Genomic DNA, 14,537 nt, shown 5'->3' with positions numbered 1-14,537 from the left:
TAAGCAAAGGGCACAGGTCTAAAGTAAGGGCCAAGAGATTCACAAGGGATTTGGGGAAGATGTTTCTCACTTTCAGGGCGATTGAAAAATGATGCCTACTGCCTAAGGGAATGGCAGAAGCACCTATTCTCACATTTTAATAGTATTTAGGTGAGCACTTGAAACAGAAAGGCATAGAAAGCTATGAGCTAATGGCTGGGAAGTGCGTCGAGTATAGAGAGGTACATCATGGCTTGCATGGATACAATGGGCCAAACAGCTGTTTCCGTGCCGTTTGACTATGACTGTGATAATTCCTTCCCCCCCTACCGCTACCCCACCATTTCCCGCCACACGATGGATCACGTCCACATCAATAGCAAAGGTATAAAAATCTCCAGGTAACAACAATGAAAAGGCTTCTTATTTTATTTTTAATGCATTTTGCTGGCATGCCCATGGAAAATGTAGACATTTATAGCCATGTTTTAGGGATCTTATGCAAAGGAAAGTACTTGAGAGAGTATTAAACAGTTTTGAATTGATTGCTACTGGCTAAGAAACTGCAGACTTTTGAGTCACTGATTTTCTGCCAGGAGTACTCAATCATGCCAGCAATCCCAGTATCGTACGGCAGAATGACTGAAGTTAACCAAACAGTTTCCATTGGGTACAACAAGGATAGTGTGTCGGCTCCCCATGTCACACCTTGCCTGTCCTCTATTGCCATGGAAGTGTGGCAGGAATGATTAAAATTGACTCCATTGGGTTTTTGCGTAAGATTGAACAAAGAGGAAATTAGCTAAAATTATTCAAAGTATCGCAGAACATCTTACCTTGATTAAGAAAGTTGATGGCTTTCATGCACACATATTCCTCATTGCTAACCTTCAGCTGTTGAAATTTTCTAAAGAGGTAGATTAGTCGTTCCATAACTTCCATTCCCTCCTCACTGAATCTAAAGGAGCAAAAATAGACGCCTGATAAAACATCACATTGATTTTACCACAAGCATTACAATAAGCTACACTTCTGAAATAGAAATAGTTGAGTTCATTTCAGTGATTTATTTTTGTTGTTTGTGAACAAGTTACTTATCGCTTGCAACATTTTTTTTTCAAAAATCATGCATAATGCACATCCAGTTCTCATCGAGCCTTGATATCTTCAATTGAAGTATAGAGAGGCTAGACAGTCGGAGCCTTTTTTACCCCCAGGATGGAAAAAAAATCAAATGCTAGAGGGCATAGCTTTAAGTAATGGAGGCCAAGTGTAAAGGAAAAGTACAGGACAAGTTTTCTTTTACACAGAGGGTGGCGAGTGCCTGGAACACACTGCCGGGGTGGGGGTGGTTGAGGCAGATGTGATAGTGGCATTTAAGAGGCACATGGATATGCAGGGAATAAAGGGATATTGTTTATGTGCAGGCAGACAAAAGTTGGTCTTGCATCATGTTCGGCACAGACACTGTGGGCCAAAGGGCCTGTTCTTGTGCTATATTGTCCTATGTTCTACTTGACAGGAAACTCAGACATTTAGTGAACAGTGAATGGTAATAGATTTGTACACAGTGGTTGGATGGATTTGTGGATGCACTTTAAAAATCCAGCTTCGATACCAAGTCTACACCAGTGACTGGAATTATTTTTGACACTCTAATTCTGTTCTGTGGAAGAATTGGCCGAATCAGAACTAGGCTATGTACTGTGTCTGATTTTACAAGGAAGTAATAATAGAAGTGATGAAAAATTTGCTCAAGCAAAAAAATTAATCATCAATGAACTTTTCAGCTGATTCTAAACCAAAGAGACTGCAGGTACAGATCTGCACTTTAAAAAAAATGAATGCACTGGAATTCCTCCCATTTTATAACATGAAACCGGAACATTTGTTAGTTTTCACTGAACACTTGTCAATTTTATAAATCCCTAAGATTGATAATCATCCCTTCTATCTCTAAAGTTATTACTACTTTGCCTTCTGCCCATATTCCTCCCTTATATGGCACAAAGCATACATCACTAGCTAAGGCAGAGCTGTCATTGATGTACAAAACTCCTCCACAGCTCCTGACTTTCCCTCTTTCAAACAATTCAGAATTTATGACAATATGTCACTAACAGAATATATTGAAGCACTTAAGTCGTGTTCCCTAGCAAAAAAAGATTTTTGTATTTTATTTCAAAGCCAACATTTTAATGACATAATTCAGCAAGATAGACTTAAGGTGGATTTATAAAGGCAACCAAACTAATATAAATCATACAGAAAGCCATGCCTACCTGCAATAAATAATCATTCTTCAACGTAGGAGGAAAGTAGGGGGGAAATGAATACACATTAAAGATGCCATGCAGTTGTTCATGTATAAAATTACTTACTATAAAAACTCATTAGTGCTAAGTTTGAGATTGTCACTGGATGGTGCAACTGACCCACTCCTGCAGCAATTCACATTCTATGTGTCAGAATAATGTGACTAATCTCAAGTCAAATGACAAATCTTCAAAACCTTGATAAAGGAATGGCTGAGAAAAGACATTACATAAATCTGGTTCAAATTAGTGATGGAAAACAGCATTTAAGATGGCAAAATTTACCAATGAATTCATGTAACTATGAATAAAACCAAAAGATAAATCATGTTGCTTGATAAAAATCCTTAAGAAAATTTGACATACCAAAATAAATGTTAAAAGGCTTCATACTTGTAAGACAAGCCATTGGATTTAGCTTCCTTTAATGCAATCTTGAATTTGACAGCTTTTTTAAAAAAAAGTTTCTTTTTGAAAAATAAAAGTTTGAAATCTTCCAGTTTATTCTCACTTTACTCTGCCTCATTAAATGGATTCTTACTTATTTGCACCTAATTCAGGCTGGCAGTCATTCATATCTCAGTGTTCCAAATTAGACGTGACAATAAATAGACCTTTGAAACCTTTGAATTTTTTCAACAAATCGCCAATAATGCTAAAACAATCTTTCCGCAGCTCAAAGCCTACAAATTTTATAAGATGAACAAAAACAAATGTAAGCAATAAGACTTGTCAACTCAAAATAGGACTGAGAGCCAGTGTTAAACAGAGCATCACTTCAACTCCAGAGATGCTGGAGTCAATTGATTCACTTCAGTAGTACTTTTACTGCTCAGAGACAGAGTTATACAGCATGGAAACGGGCCATTTGGCCAAAGTTTTCCATTTCGACCATGTTGGCATTCTGGGCTAATCCCATTTGTCTCATGTCACTCTAACCTCTTCCTATCTATAAATCTGTCCAAATGTTTTTTGAAAGTTTTAATTGTATCTGCTTTCAGAGCTTCCTCTGGCAACTTATTCCAGATACAGACTACCCTCTTGGTACAAATGTTGTCCCTGAGATTCCATTTAAATTCCTTTATTCTTTTGTACAAAACATTGGTGAGGCTGCAGATGGAGTATTGTGTTCAGTTTTGGTCACCCTGCTTGCTGTAGGAAGACTCATTTGGAAACAGTGCAGAGATGATTTACGAGGATATTGTCAGGACTTGAGGGCCTTAGTTACAGGGAAAAGTTGGGCAGCCTAGGACTTTGTTTCTTGGAATGCAGGAGGATAAGGGGTGATCTTATAGAGGTGTATAAAATCACGAGAATAGATAGGGTGACCACACAACCTCTATTACCCAGAGTAGGGGAATCAAGAATGCAGAGGTAATAGGTTTAAGGGGAGAAGTGGAAAGATTTAATAGGAACCCGATGAGCAACTTTTTCACACAGAGGGTGGTGGGTAAATGATACGAGCTGCCAGAGGAGGTAGTTGAGGTAGGTACAATAACATAATTTAAAATACAATTGAACAGGAACATGAATAGGACAGATTCAGAGGGATATGGGCCAAACGCAGACAGGTGCGACTAGTGTAGATGGGGCATCTTGGTCGGCATGGGCTAATTGGGCCAAAGGGCCTGTTCCCATGCCTTATCCCTCTCATCTTAGGCCTGTCCCCTCTTGTTTGCAAATCCTTTTCCCTGGAAAAAGGACTGATTGTTCACTCTATCTGTACCCTCTTGATCTATTAAAGGTCAAAGAGGTCATCCCTCAGACTCCTACGAGAAAAAAGTTCCAGCCTATCTAACCTCTCTCTGTAACTCAAGTCTGCAAGTTCCGGTAATGTCCTAGTGAATTTCTTCTGCACATTTTCCAAAGTGACGTATCCTTCCTATAGCTGAGCAACCAGAAATGTACACAGAAGTGTGATCTCACCAACTGCTTGTACAGCTATATCAAGATATCCAACTTTTGCACTCAATCCTCTTCCCATGGAAGGAAAGAGTGCCAGACACTTTCTTCGCCATTCTGCCCATTTGACTCATCACTTTCAGGGAACCACGCACCTGCACTCCCAGATCATTCTATCCACAATGCTCTAGGACTTCACCATTTACAATGGGAGTCCTGCCCTTGTGTGACATAGCAAAGTGTATCTCCTCATGCTTGTCATAGTTAAATTCCTTTTGCTGTTCCTTTTGCTATTCCTTGGCCCATCTTCACAACCAATCTAGATCCAGTTGTAAACTCTGATATCCTTCCTTGCTGTCCGCGAGACCACCAATTTTGCTATCATACGCAAATTTACTAACATTGTCAGCTTTAATAATAATAATAATAATGCATTACATTTATATAGCGCTTTTCATATACTCAAAGACGCTTTACAGGGATTTAGAGAACATAGGGAAGTGAATAAATAGATAAATAAGTAAACGAACAGAGAAAGGAGACAGAAGGTGAGGTGACCTTCAGTGGTTGAAGGCAGTACTGAACAGGTGAGACTTCAGTGATGTTTTGAATGTGGTGAGTGTGGAGGAGTCTCTGACGGTTTGGGGTAGTGAGTTCCATAGGGTGGGAGCAGCGATGGAGAAAGCCCTGTCCCCCCAGGATCTGAGTTTGGTCCGGATGTAGGGGGATAGGAGATTGGCAGCAGCAGAGCGGAGGGTGCAGGTGGGAGTGTGCCTGTGGAGGAGGTCGGTCAGGTAGGATGGGGCCAGGTTATGGAGGGCTTTGTAGGTCATGAGGAGGATTTTGTACTGGATTCTCTGGGGGATGGGGAGCCAGTGGAGTTTGTAAAGGACGGGGGTGATATGGTCACGGATCGGGGTGTGGGTGAGTAGACGGGCAGCGGAGTTTTGAATGTATTGAAGTTTACTGATGATTTTTGAGGGTGCGCCATAGAGGAGGCTGTTGCAGTAGTCCAGACGGGAGGTGATGAAGGCGTGGATGAGGGTTTCTGCAGCTGTGGAGGAGAGGCATGGACGGAGACGGGCAATGTTTTTGAGGTGGAAGAAGGCTGTCTTTGTGATGTGTTTGATATGTTTGTCGAAGGAGAGGGTTTGATCAAAGATGATTCCAAGATTCCGGATGTGAGGATTTGTTACCATCCAGATCATTAATTTAGATAACAACAACAGTGAATTCCGGACAGCCTCCATTGACACACCACATGCCTCCAATTAGAAAAACAAGCCTCCACAACTACCCTCTGACTCCTTCCTCAAGACTAATTTGAATCCAATCGTCTCATGTTGACCTTCCAGACTTGTCTACCATGTAGGACCTTGTCACAGGCCTTGTTAATTATTCTTTTTTAACTAAACTATACCAATGAGTGTAGTGATAACCTTGGGCCAAACATATGCAACTGGGCCTAGCTCAAATCGCCATCTTCTTCACCAAGAATGAGTTGGCCTGAAGGATGTTTCCATGCTCCATAACTCTATGTAACATGGAATTTACATTCCGATAGCAACAAAATTGAGAACTTTAAAGAACAATGCATCTGCAAGAACCTCACTGCAAACACTCTAAAATTATTGCTTTATTGAATGAAGTGTAATTGAACTTTTAAATTATGTATTATGTATAATTACTAATAAATTCATTGACAATGAACACTTAGTTTCAGAAACGTGGAATGTCATTCCCTCTGCTCAAAAGATTTAAAAAAAAAAATCTTTGCAGAGGACAACATTTTATAAAAATAAGCCTTTTTACTTCTTAATTTGCTGTGTTAATTCATAATTTTGATTAGCCTTTCATCTTGCTTGATGCCTTCCAAGATGCCATAGAACCTCGAGAAGTACTAGGCCGAGCAGAAATCCTTTTTCTAAATTAGACTTTAATATCTAGCATCATAAAAATAGGAACTACGTGGGATATCCAGCAAGACATGCAACATTTGTGGAGAGAGAAACAGATATTTCAGTTCCAAGACCTTTCATTAGAACTTCTTCCAGTTCTGAAGGACCATTGACCTAGACTGTTAACTGTTTCCTTCTCAACAGATGGCATTTCAGAATTGTTCACATTTAATGGCTTGATTTAATTTTAAGTGTTTTGAGATATTTTCAATTGTTTCTGAAAATTTCTAAACATTTTAACAGGGAATGTCTTTAGTCAGCTGCCAGTGGTTTTGCTTCGTGAACTGGGATTATTTTGTGTACCCCCTACCCCACCTCCAAATAATGATAGATATGCAGCCAAACTGGGTAAAGACCTGTTCAGCAATTTAAAGTAAGTTTTCAATGGGTGAACTGTAGATTAGTGGCGTATTTGGATGGTTTGCCACTGTCCAGAAATTCTGGGCCATTCGTAGATGAAAACGAAGTAGAGAACTATCAATAGGCAAGACCAGTTGCTTGCATTTACAATACTGTGGTAGCAACAGATATTAATACAATGTCAGGTTTAACTGAATGTCATTAAACAGACTTAAGAACAGTTTTTACCCCAGGGCCATACGAGAACTGAACACTACCTTTGCACTAGGCAACACTAAAAAATCTTTGTACTTAACATAATTGTATTTAATTGTATTTATGTATTTATTTGTTTTTGCATTTATTGCATATATGTTTGTACGCACCGTCAGGATTGGCTATTTTTTAATTTCGTTGTACTCGTTGCAATGACAATAAATGAATATTATTATTATTATTATTATTATTATGAATTGAGAGTGTATAAACTAAATGTTGGTTGCAAATTATGGAAGGTAGTTATATTCCACTATGACATTGTGACAAAAGCCATAGAGTTTCAAACCACAGCTAGAACAACGGAAGATGTATTGCTACAAGTCAGTATGTAAAAGTGTGTCCATTTTTGAAATATTATTGGAATGATCAGGTGGGTGTTCTGCTTTCACTTAACATGTTAAGCATCCAGGGCACCCAATAATTATTTCTTCATGGTTTTGTTATTGTGAATTATTCAATCTTTAACAATTTTGACACCCTAATATTCTGAAAGCTGAAGTAATTAGATACTTAATAAACAAGGGAGTGAAAACTTACTGCATATAGACCAGAATGCAAAGTTCAGGTTACAGTCAGATCAGGTATGATTGAATTAAATGACGCAGCAGAATTGGGAGCCCAAGCATTTACTGCTATTCATGATTTATAGATAACCTCACACCACACTGGATTATGCCAAAGCAGTTGACTGCTTGCATGGTCTTTTGTTACAGGTCTTGCCCAGGTTATGAATTAATGTACAGCCCTCACTTGCAAATGGGCTTCCACCATGTTATAAAGTGCTGCAGTGCAAACATTCTTTGTTATCCATCTCACCTTTGGAGTTCTTCGTCAGATGGCGCATACTTTGAAGTGACATCAGCAAGATCCCCAAAAATTTGTCGGTCATAGACAGTGAGGGAAGAAAGGAGGATGAGCTCCTGCCAGGTGGAACTTAGCAAGCAGGTGTAATCTTTGATTGATAATTCACAGAAAAATGGCAACTTTTTGATCCAGCCAATTTGCCTGAAAAGCAACTCATCGGCCAAGCGGCAAAGCAGAGCAAAGAGCTCTGCCTGAGTTACTTTATACCTGTTAAAACACATTCAAACACAATTAGACTCTGGGTTACAACAATCAATCTTGGAAAGCCACAAAACTTCAATGCATTTTGATTTATATTAGTTGCAGTTAAAGAAAATATTTTTCATTATAAACACTAACCAAAAATATGGAAGAAAACATTTTACTCATCAATTCCATATCTTTTTACATCTATTTATAATTAGCATCATTATGAATTCTCACTGATATCAATTTCTAAGAGAGGTAAATCAAAGCTTCTACAAATAATTTATCATAAAAAGATTTAGAATGTGCTGTTTGACCAATTAGTAAAAATTGTAATGGTGTTTAAGAATAATTCAATGATTATGTTCAATATCAGCCTCAATGTTTACACTTCCCTAACACAGAGCATCAAAATGGAGTTACCTTTTCACAAGAATCAAAACATTTGGCCAAGGAGAAGATGCAGAATATATAGTTATTGGCCAAATAGCTATTGGCCTCATCTTTCTCCTCCGCATCTCTCCCTTCTCATTTCCTATTGTTTTTAATACACTTCTCTCCGGCCTCTTATACCAAACTTTCTTCCCCTCTACCCAGATCATCATAAATGCAACAAATTTAGTCATTTTGCATTCAGTTTTAAGCTCAAAATTTCCTCAATGCTACATTCAATTTTAAGCCTTTTGCCCAAACTTTTGACCCGTTTATCCTATTACTTACTCAATTTTCCAGAGTTCAGGTATATAGCAGTCTGAGAACCCCCTCTGCGCAAAATGAATAAAGAAATATCCGTACTTGTTGATTGAGCTTTTAATATCTTTTGAATTATTTAGCAACTGGAAGTTTTATTACTACTCAACTAATCCAACTGGAGCCCCAGATACGAAGGGCGTGAACATGTCAGGGTTGATGCAGAGATCAGGACATAAAATTTCAGCGATAGTAGTTTTAGACAGAGATCCTCCTTAGCTATTTTTTTAATCATGTATTTTGTCACGAGGAGGTTTCTCTTAACATTGGAATAATTCATTTGATTCAGTCATCTGGTAGGAAATGTGAGCAAACATACAAATCCATACATGCGTGTACTGAGATGAATAATCCCAAAAGAAATATTGATTTTAAACCAATATTTAAAACAATTGTGCAAGGCAAGCAACTCTTTTGCAAGAGGATAAACAACTAAGTAGTCCCAACTAGTTAAAAGTGTAGACGATGGTTTAATTTAAGTCATCAAAATATAGAACACAAGAGTTTTTGGGGCATTTTTATCAGAAATTAATGTTAATAACAGAAGCATTAGAAGCATCCCAGATGCAAATAACAAGTTATTGCAGTTCATCATTGCAATAAACAGTACTCACCCGTCTTCAATCAGCATTGGTGTTCCAAGAGGTTCAAGGTCTTCTGCTCCAACCAACTGGCTTACCAGAGTGTGTGACTGAGGATCTAAGTTGCGGGGTTGAGGTGGCAACAGACCCGAATGAGCAGCATAGCTAAAAAGGTGCGGCAGGTACTGATAGTGCGCGGAGACTGGTGTCCCTATGAATTGATCCCTGAGTGCAGTGTACCCATTCAGTTCCATTGATCTGCTGAAGAGAAAAGCCACAAACATTGTTATTTCTATCCATTATTTTTCTTGGTGTTACGTGTGGTATTTATTTCTCTTCCCCACTTCCCCCAAGGTGTTATTAAATTGCCTTTTTTAATTGCTCTAGTTGTTCTGCTGAAGATACTACTGCAGTGCAGTTCAAGGAGGAGTTCCATGTTAAGATGTGTGTAGACTTGAAGAACCACCTACTGGGAGAGTCAGAGTAGCTACCGACCAAGTTGTCAAATGGAGCAAGTCCCACTTCCAGCTAACCCATAACCCTCCAAATCTTTCCTATCCATGTAATTATTCAAGTGCCTTTTAAATATTGTGTTTGTACCTGACTCTACCACTTCCTCAGGTACTTCCTTCCATATAAATAAGAATTATAATCATTCAGCAGAGAAACAAGCCATTCAGCTCAACTCTGTCCATGCTGACCACGATGCACCATCTAAGTTGTCCCACTTGCCCGAGTATGACCCGTATCCCTGCAAATCCTTCCTAATATCATACACACCACCCTCTATGTGGAAAAAGTTTCCCCTCAAGTCTCTTTTAAATCTTTCCCTTCACTACTTAAATCTAAGCCCTCTAGTTTCAGATTCACCTACCCTTGGGAAAGGACTGACTATCTTATCTGTGCCTCTCTCGATTTTATAAATCTCTGTAAGGTCACCCCTCCACCTCCCGCACAATAGGAAAACCCCAGCATATCTAGCCTCTCCTTACAATGTAAATCTTCTACCACCCTTTCCCGTTTAATGACATCCTTCCAACAGCAGGGCAACCAGAATTGCACATAGTACTCCAAATGGGTAGAGGCTGAGAGTTTGGGAGTTACAGTTAGAATAGTCTAGATCGGTTCCTGCACTATGCACATGATACACACAAAAGCCACTGTGCACAGTTGGTAGAGGAAAAGAAAGTTCAAATGATGGATTGAGTATCGGTCAAGCACAATATTGTCCTGTGGATCTGCAACAACCAGGCATACTTGATTTGTGCCTTTCATGTATACCAGAAAAAGATTTCAATAGAGGTGGCCCAAGTAACATTCCACACATCTCATTAAAAGGCATTGTTCAATCTGGGTCCATAGCTGCACCTTTGATTTGGAGAAAGTGAATGGAATTAATGAAAAAGCTAAGTGTAGAAACAAATTCCGCCAGGTGAAGGGTGTGTTGTGTTAGTGAAGGTGACTGATCAATACTCTATTAAAAGAAAGAAGCTTTTCTGATGTGGAGTGGAAGTGGAGAGAAATGCAAATTGTTAAAGAGTCATTAGCGTTAGAACTGTCATGAGCAGTTGGGAAAAAGGGAGAAAGAATAGAATTAAAGTAGGAAGAGCCCAGCAACAACTCCTGAAATTCCCACACTCCCCTCAAATACAAACACAGACTTAATAGGTCAACATAGGTTCTTAAAAATAAAGCCCATTAAATTTGTTTTATTAAAACATGCTGCTGCTTTATATTAAAATGGGAAAAAACTGGCAATTAAAAAACCTCAAGTCAAACTTTTACTTTTAAACCAAACATGCAAGTTTTCAACTTTGTGGATGAATGTGATTGTCAAGCCTGCCAACTTAATGCCATCTTTTGACTGGCTGTATGTGTTTGTGATTTAGTTTGACCAAATTGGAAATACTGTATGCTGCAAAACTAATTGAATCTATGCTCAACACAAATAGGTCTTTTTTTAACCTTGCACAATCAAATCTTATTAAAAACTGAATGGCTATTCCACATTCAGGGCAATATTTTGCATCCGGATCAAACACGTGTCTGTTTTGTTAACCTGAGCAGAGGACCTCACATCTTTTCAAAATATATTATTTCATAAAATCTATGTTGTATTAAAGTAGCATATAGCCCTATTAAACACCCAGAATCCATAATCTATGGAGTGCAGCCAAGCTGCAAATTGCTACTCCTACACCCACATTTACCTGCAGCACCTTCTGAATGGGTACATTTCCGACATAACTGGCGTTAGCCGACAGTCAGCTCACTGAAGGACAATATAACTAACACACCAGCCAGATGCTTGATTAGAACCTAATCAGCAAGGCCCTTTGGAATTTTGACAGCCAGTGAAGCCAGGCCACCAAGCAGAACCAGCTGTCAGAAAGAACTTTTTGAATGTCTGTTCATGCTGCTGACATTCACAAATATTCGAAAAGTCATCAAAGATAACGTTTTGAATTTAAAAGTAACATTTAATTAAAACACTCAAGTGCATTTTCTGGGCGGAACAGTGGCGAAGTTGTAGAGCTGCTGCCTCACTAGAGACCCAAGTTCGATCCCGACCTCAGGTGCTGTCTGTGTGGAGTTTGCATGCTCTCCCTATCACCACAATAGTTATCTTCAGGTGCTCCGGTTTCCTCCCATATCTGTAGAGACATGTGGGTGTGTCAATTGGCCTCAATAAATTGCCCCTCATGTGTAGGGAGTAGATATGAAAGTGGGAAAATGTAGAACATGTGAATGGGTGATTGATGGCTAGCGTGGACTTGGTGGATCGAAGGTCCTGTCACCATGCTGTATCGTTCAATCAGTCAATTTATTGAATGAATTTAAAAAATAATACTTGACTCTTGGTGTCATCGTCGTACATGGAAATGAATGAAGCTGCTAAATTGTATTCAATGCCATTTTTTTCCTGCATATATATTCTATTTCTTAATACGTTTTGTTATCAAAACATATAAGATTATCTTATCGAAACATAAGATTATTAAGGGGTTGGACACATTAGAGGCAGGAAACATGTTCCCAATGTTGGGGGAGTCCAGAACCAGGGGCCACAGTTTAAGAATAAGGGGTAGGCCATTTAGAACGGAGATGAGGAAAAACTTTTTCAGTCAGAGAGTTGTAAATCTGTGGAATTCTCTGCCTCAGAAGGCAGTGGAGGCCAATTCTCTGAATGCATTCAAGAGAGAGCTAGACTCCAAAGACGTACAGGTATGTAGGTTAATTGGCTGGGTAAATGTAAAAATTGTCCCTAGTGGGTGTAGGATAGTGTTAATGTACGGGGATCGCTGGGCGGCACGGACTTGGTGGGCCGAAAAGGCCTGTTTCCGGCTGTATATATATGATATGATATGATGATAGAGCTCTTAAGGATAGCGGAGTCAGGGGGTATGGGGAGAAGGCAGGAACGGGGTACTGATTGAGAATGATCAGCCATGATCACATTGAATGGTGGTGCTGGCTCGAAGGGCCGAATACTCCTGCACCTATTGTCTATTGTTTTACTTCAACAGAAGCAAAGTAGATTGAGATCTAAGTGGCAAGACACAAACCATATAATATTTATTTTCAAAATCAATACTAAAGCATGTGAATTTTGAATCTTCTCCTTTGGGAAACAGTGGATTAAATAAATACAAATGAATTGCTGCAAATATGAAATTAAAAATACTTCAACATTTATCTCATGATCCTATTTTCATGTTCATCTCAATTGTTCCCACCTTGAGGAAGGAGTAGAAACAGGTGACGGTTGGTTCCCCTCAGAGATACCGTTGCCAGGGGAGCTGTGATCACTGTCTCCATTGTTACTCCATGAATTGTTCGCCTCCTCCTCAAATTCTTGTCCGGACATAATTCTTTCAATCTCTTCTTCAGATATCTGAAATACACAGCAAAGTATTTCGAGCTGCAACATTGATTGGCAGTGAAAATGAATGCTTCTTTGTGAATGCTGCCTTACATTAAAATGAAACCTTTTCTTTGTTTCATGCAATGTTGATAAGATGGTGAAGAAAGAGATTAGAAGATGTGGGAGTGGGGAGAGAATGAAGAGGGTGTTGGTGTGCAGAAAGAAAATTACATTACATTTCCTGCAAACATCCCTAATGTTCCACAGTTAATTATGTTCATATCGATACAAGAACATGCAAAATGCAATAGTTATTTCAGACCATTTATGGTAAAATGGCTCAAGATAGGTTTCTTCCCAACTCCTATAATTGAACATTATGCCGACAAGGTATTTATTTTTTGTATACGAGGATGATTTCAACTGCTCACATAATGGACCTATTCATTGCTTTCCCTCGGCATCTATAGACACTGGGAATGTTGGTTAATGTCGGCTTTACGATACGACAAACCATTGCTATTATGTAAACAGGTCACTGTTCTTCTGCTTCTGTCCCTTTATCATAAACTTTCCAAAACAAACTTTTCTTCTTTATAAATACGCACCACCATGATGTCTTTTTTTTGGGTGGCCAGTTATATGCCCAGTTAATATATCAAATCTTGTACTGGATTACAATACATATTTGATTTTAGGTTGATTAATACTATACGGTAAGGTTTGGATATGATTTGCATTTTCAATTGGGAACTTACCTGCTGAAAATAATTATGAATGGACATTGCTGTTCTAATTCCTATTTCTTCTAACATTTGGGACAGGTAAATAGTAGAGGAGGCAAGAAAGCCTTGATATGAAAGTGAGTAGCACAGAATGATCTTAATGCAGAAAATCATGTGGTAAGGTCAAGGGTGGAGCTAAGGAACAAGGGGTTGAAAAAATTGGTGGAGTTGTGCACAAGCCCCCCTAATGGTAATGCCAGGACGGTAATCACAGAAGACTAATTTGCATATTGACTAGTTATCATCTGGAGCATGTTATCATGGAGTGCAGAAGAGATTGATTTCTACATCATGTTGTGGAACCAATCGGGGAAAAGCTATTTAAATCCAATAATCTGCAAGGAGAGAGGTTTAATTATAATACATTCTATTCATGGAGAACAATTACTCCTAAATTCACTCAATGGAAGCGTGGAACAATTAAATAAAACTGTTCTTGCACTACTATTCTCTAGTTTAATTCCCAAGAATGATAAAACACTTACCTGAACAGGACCAATACTTTTGTTTCTACCTCCTGGCATTCCATCCTCCCTGATTGCTGAAAAACATTTTTAAACAATTTGACTTTGATTTTAATTTAACTATTAGATTATAAATGGAAAAAGATGATTAGATTTCTGTCAATGTTATTCAGAGGTAATCTTTCAGAACAGAATTCTTTCAAATGGAATTCTTCAAATATTGCAGGAAAGTGCAGGCGGTTCTCAGATCATGCAAGGGTTCTGTTCCAG

General features: G+C 38.7%; 1 protein-coding gene across 5 annotated transcripts in view; it reads right to left on the bottom strand.

Moving 5' to 3' along the window:
* Positions 1 to 14,537, bottom strand: part of LOC144608554 (nuclear receptor subfamily 6 group A member 1) — a 234,437-nt gene that overhangs the window by 14,658 nt on the left and 205,242 nt on the right. For 2 of the 5 annotated variants that reach the window (XM_078426490.1, XM_078426494.1), the window contains 6 exons: positions 14,289 to 14,344; positions 12,891 to 13,048; positions 9,187 to 9,414; positions 7,589 to 7,843; positions 2,262 to 2,279; positions 816 to 937 (listed from right to left, as the gene is read on the bottom strand). In XM_078426490.1, coding sequence (XP_078282616.1) covers positions 816 to 937; positions 2,262 to 2,279; positions 7,589 to 7,843; positions 9,187 to 9,414; positions 12,891 to 13,048; positions 14,289 to 14,344 — 837 coding nt within the window. The remainder of the gene's footprint in view (positions 1 to 815; positions 938 to 2,261; positions 2,280 to 7,588; positions 7,844 to 9,186; positions 9,415 to 12,890; positions 13,049 to 14,288; positions 14,345 to 14,537) is intronic. The other 3 variants (XM_078426491.1, XM_078426492.1, XM_078426493.1) reach the window with 3 other exon arrangements.

The sequence above is a fragment of the Rhinoraja longicauda genome, chromosome 31 (assembly GCF_053455715.1).
Source record: "Rhinoraja longicauda isolate Sanriku21f chromosome 31, sRhiLon1.1, whole genome shotgun sequence".
In the NCBI taxonomy this organism is placed as follows: domain Eukaryota; kingdom Metazoa; phylum Chordata; class Chondrichthyes; order Rajiformes; family Arhynchobatidae; genus Rhinoraja; species Rhinoraja longicauda.
This window is presented reverse-complemented; position numbering and strand designations above follow the sequence as displayed.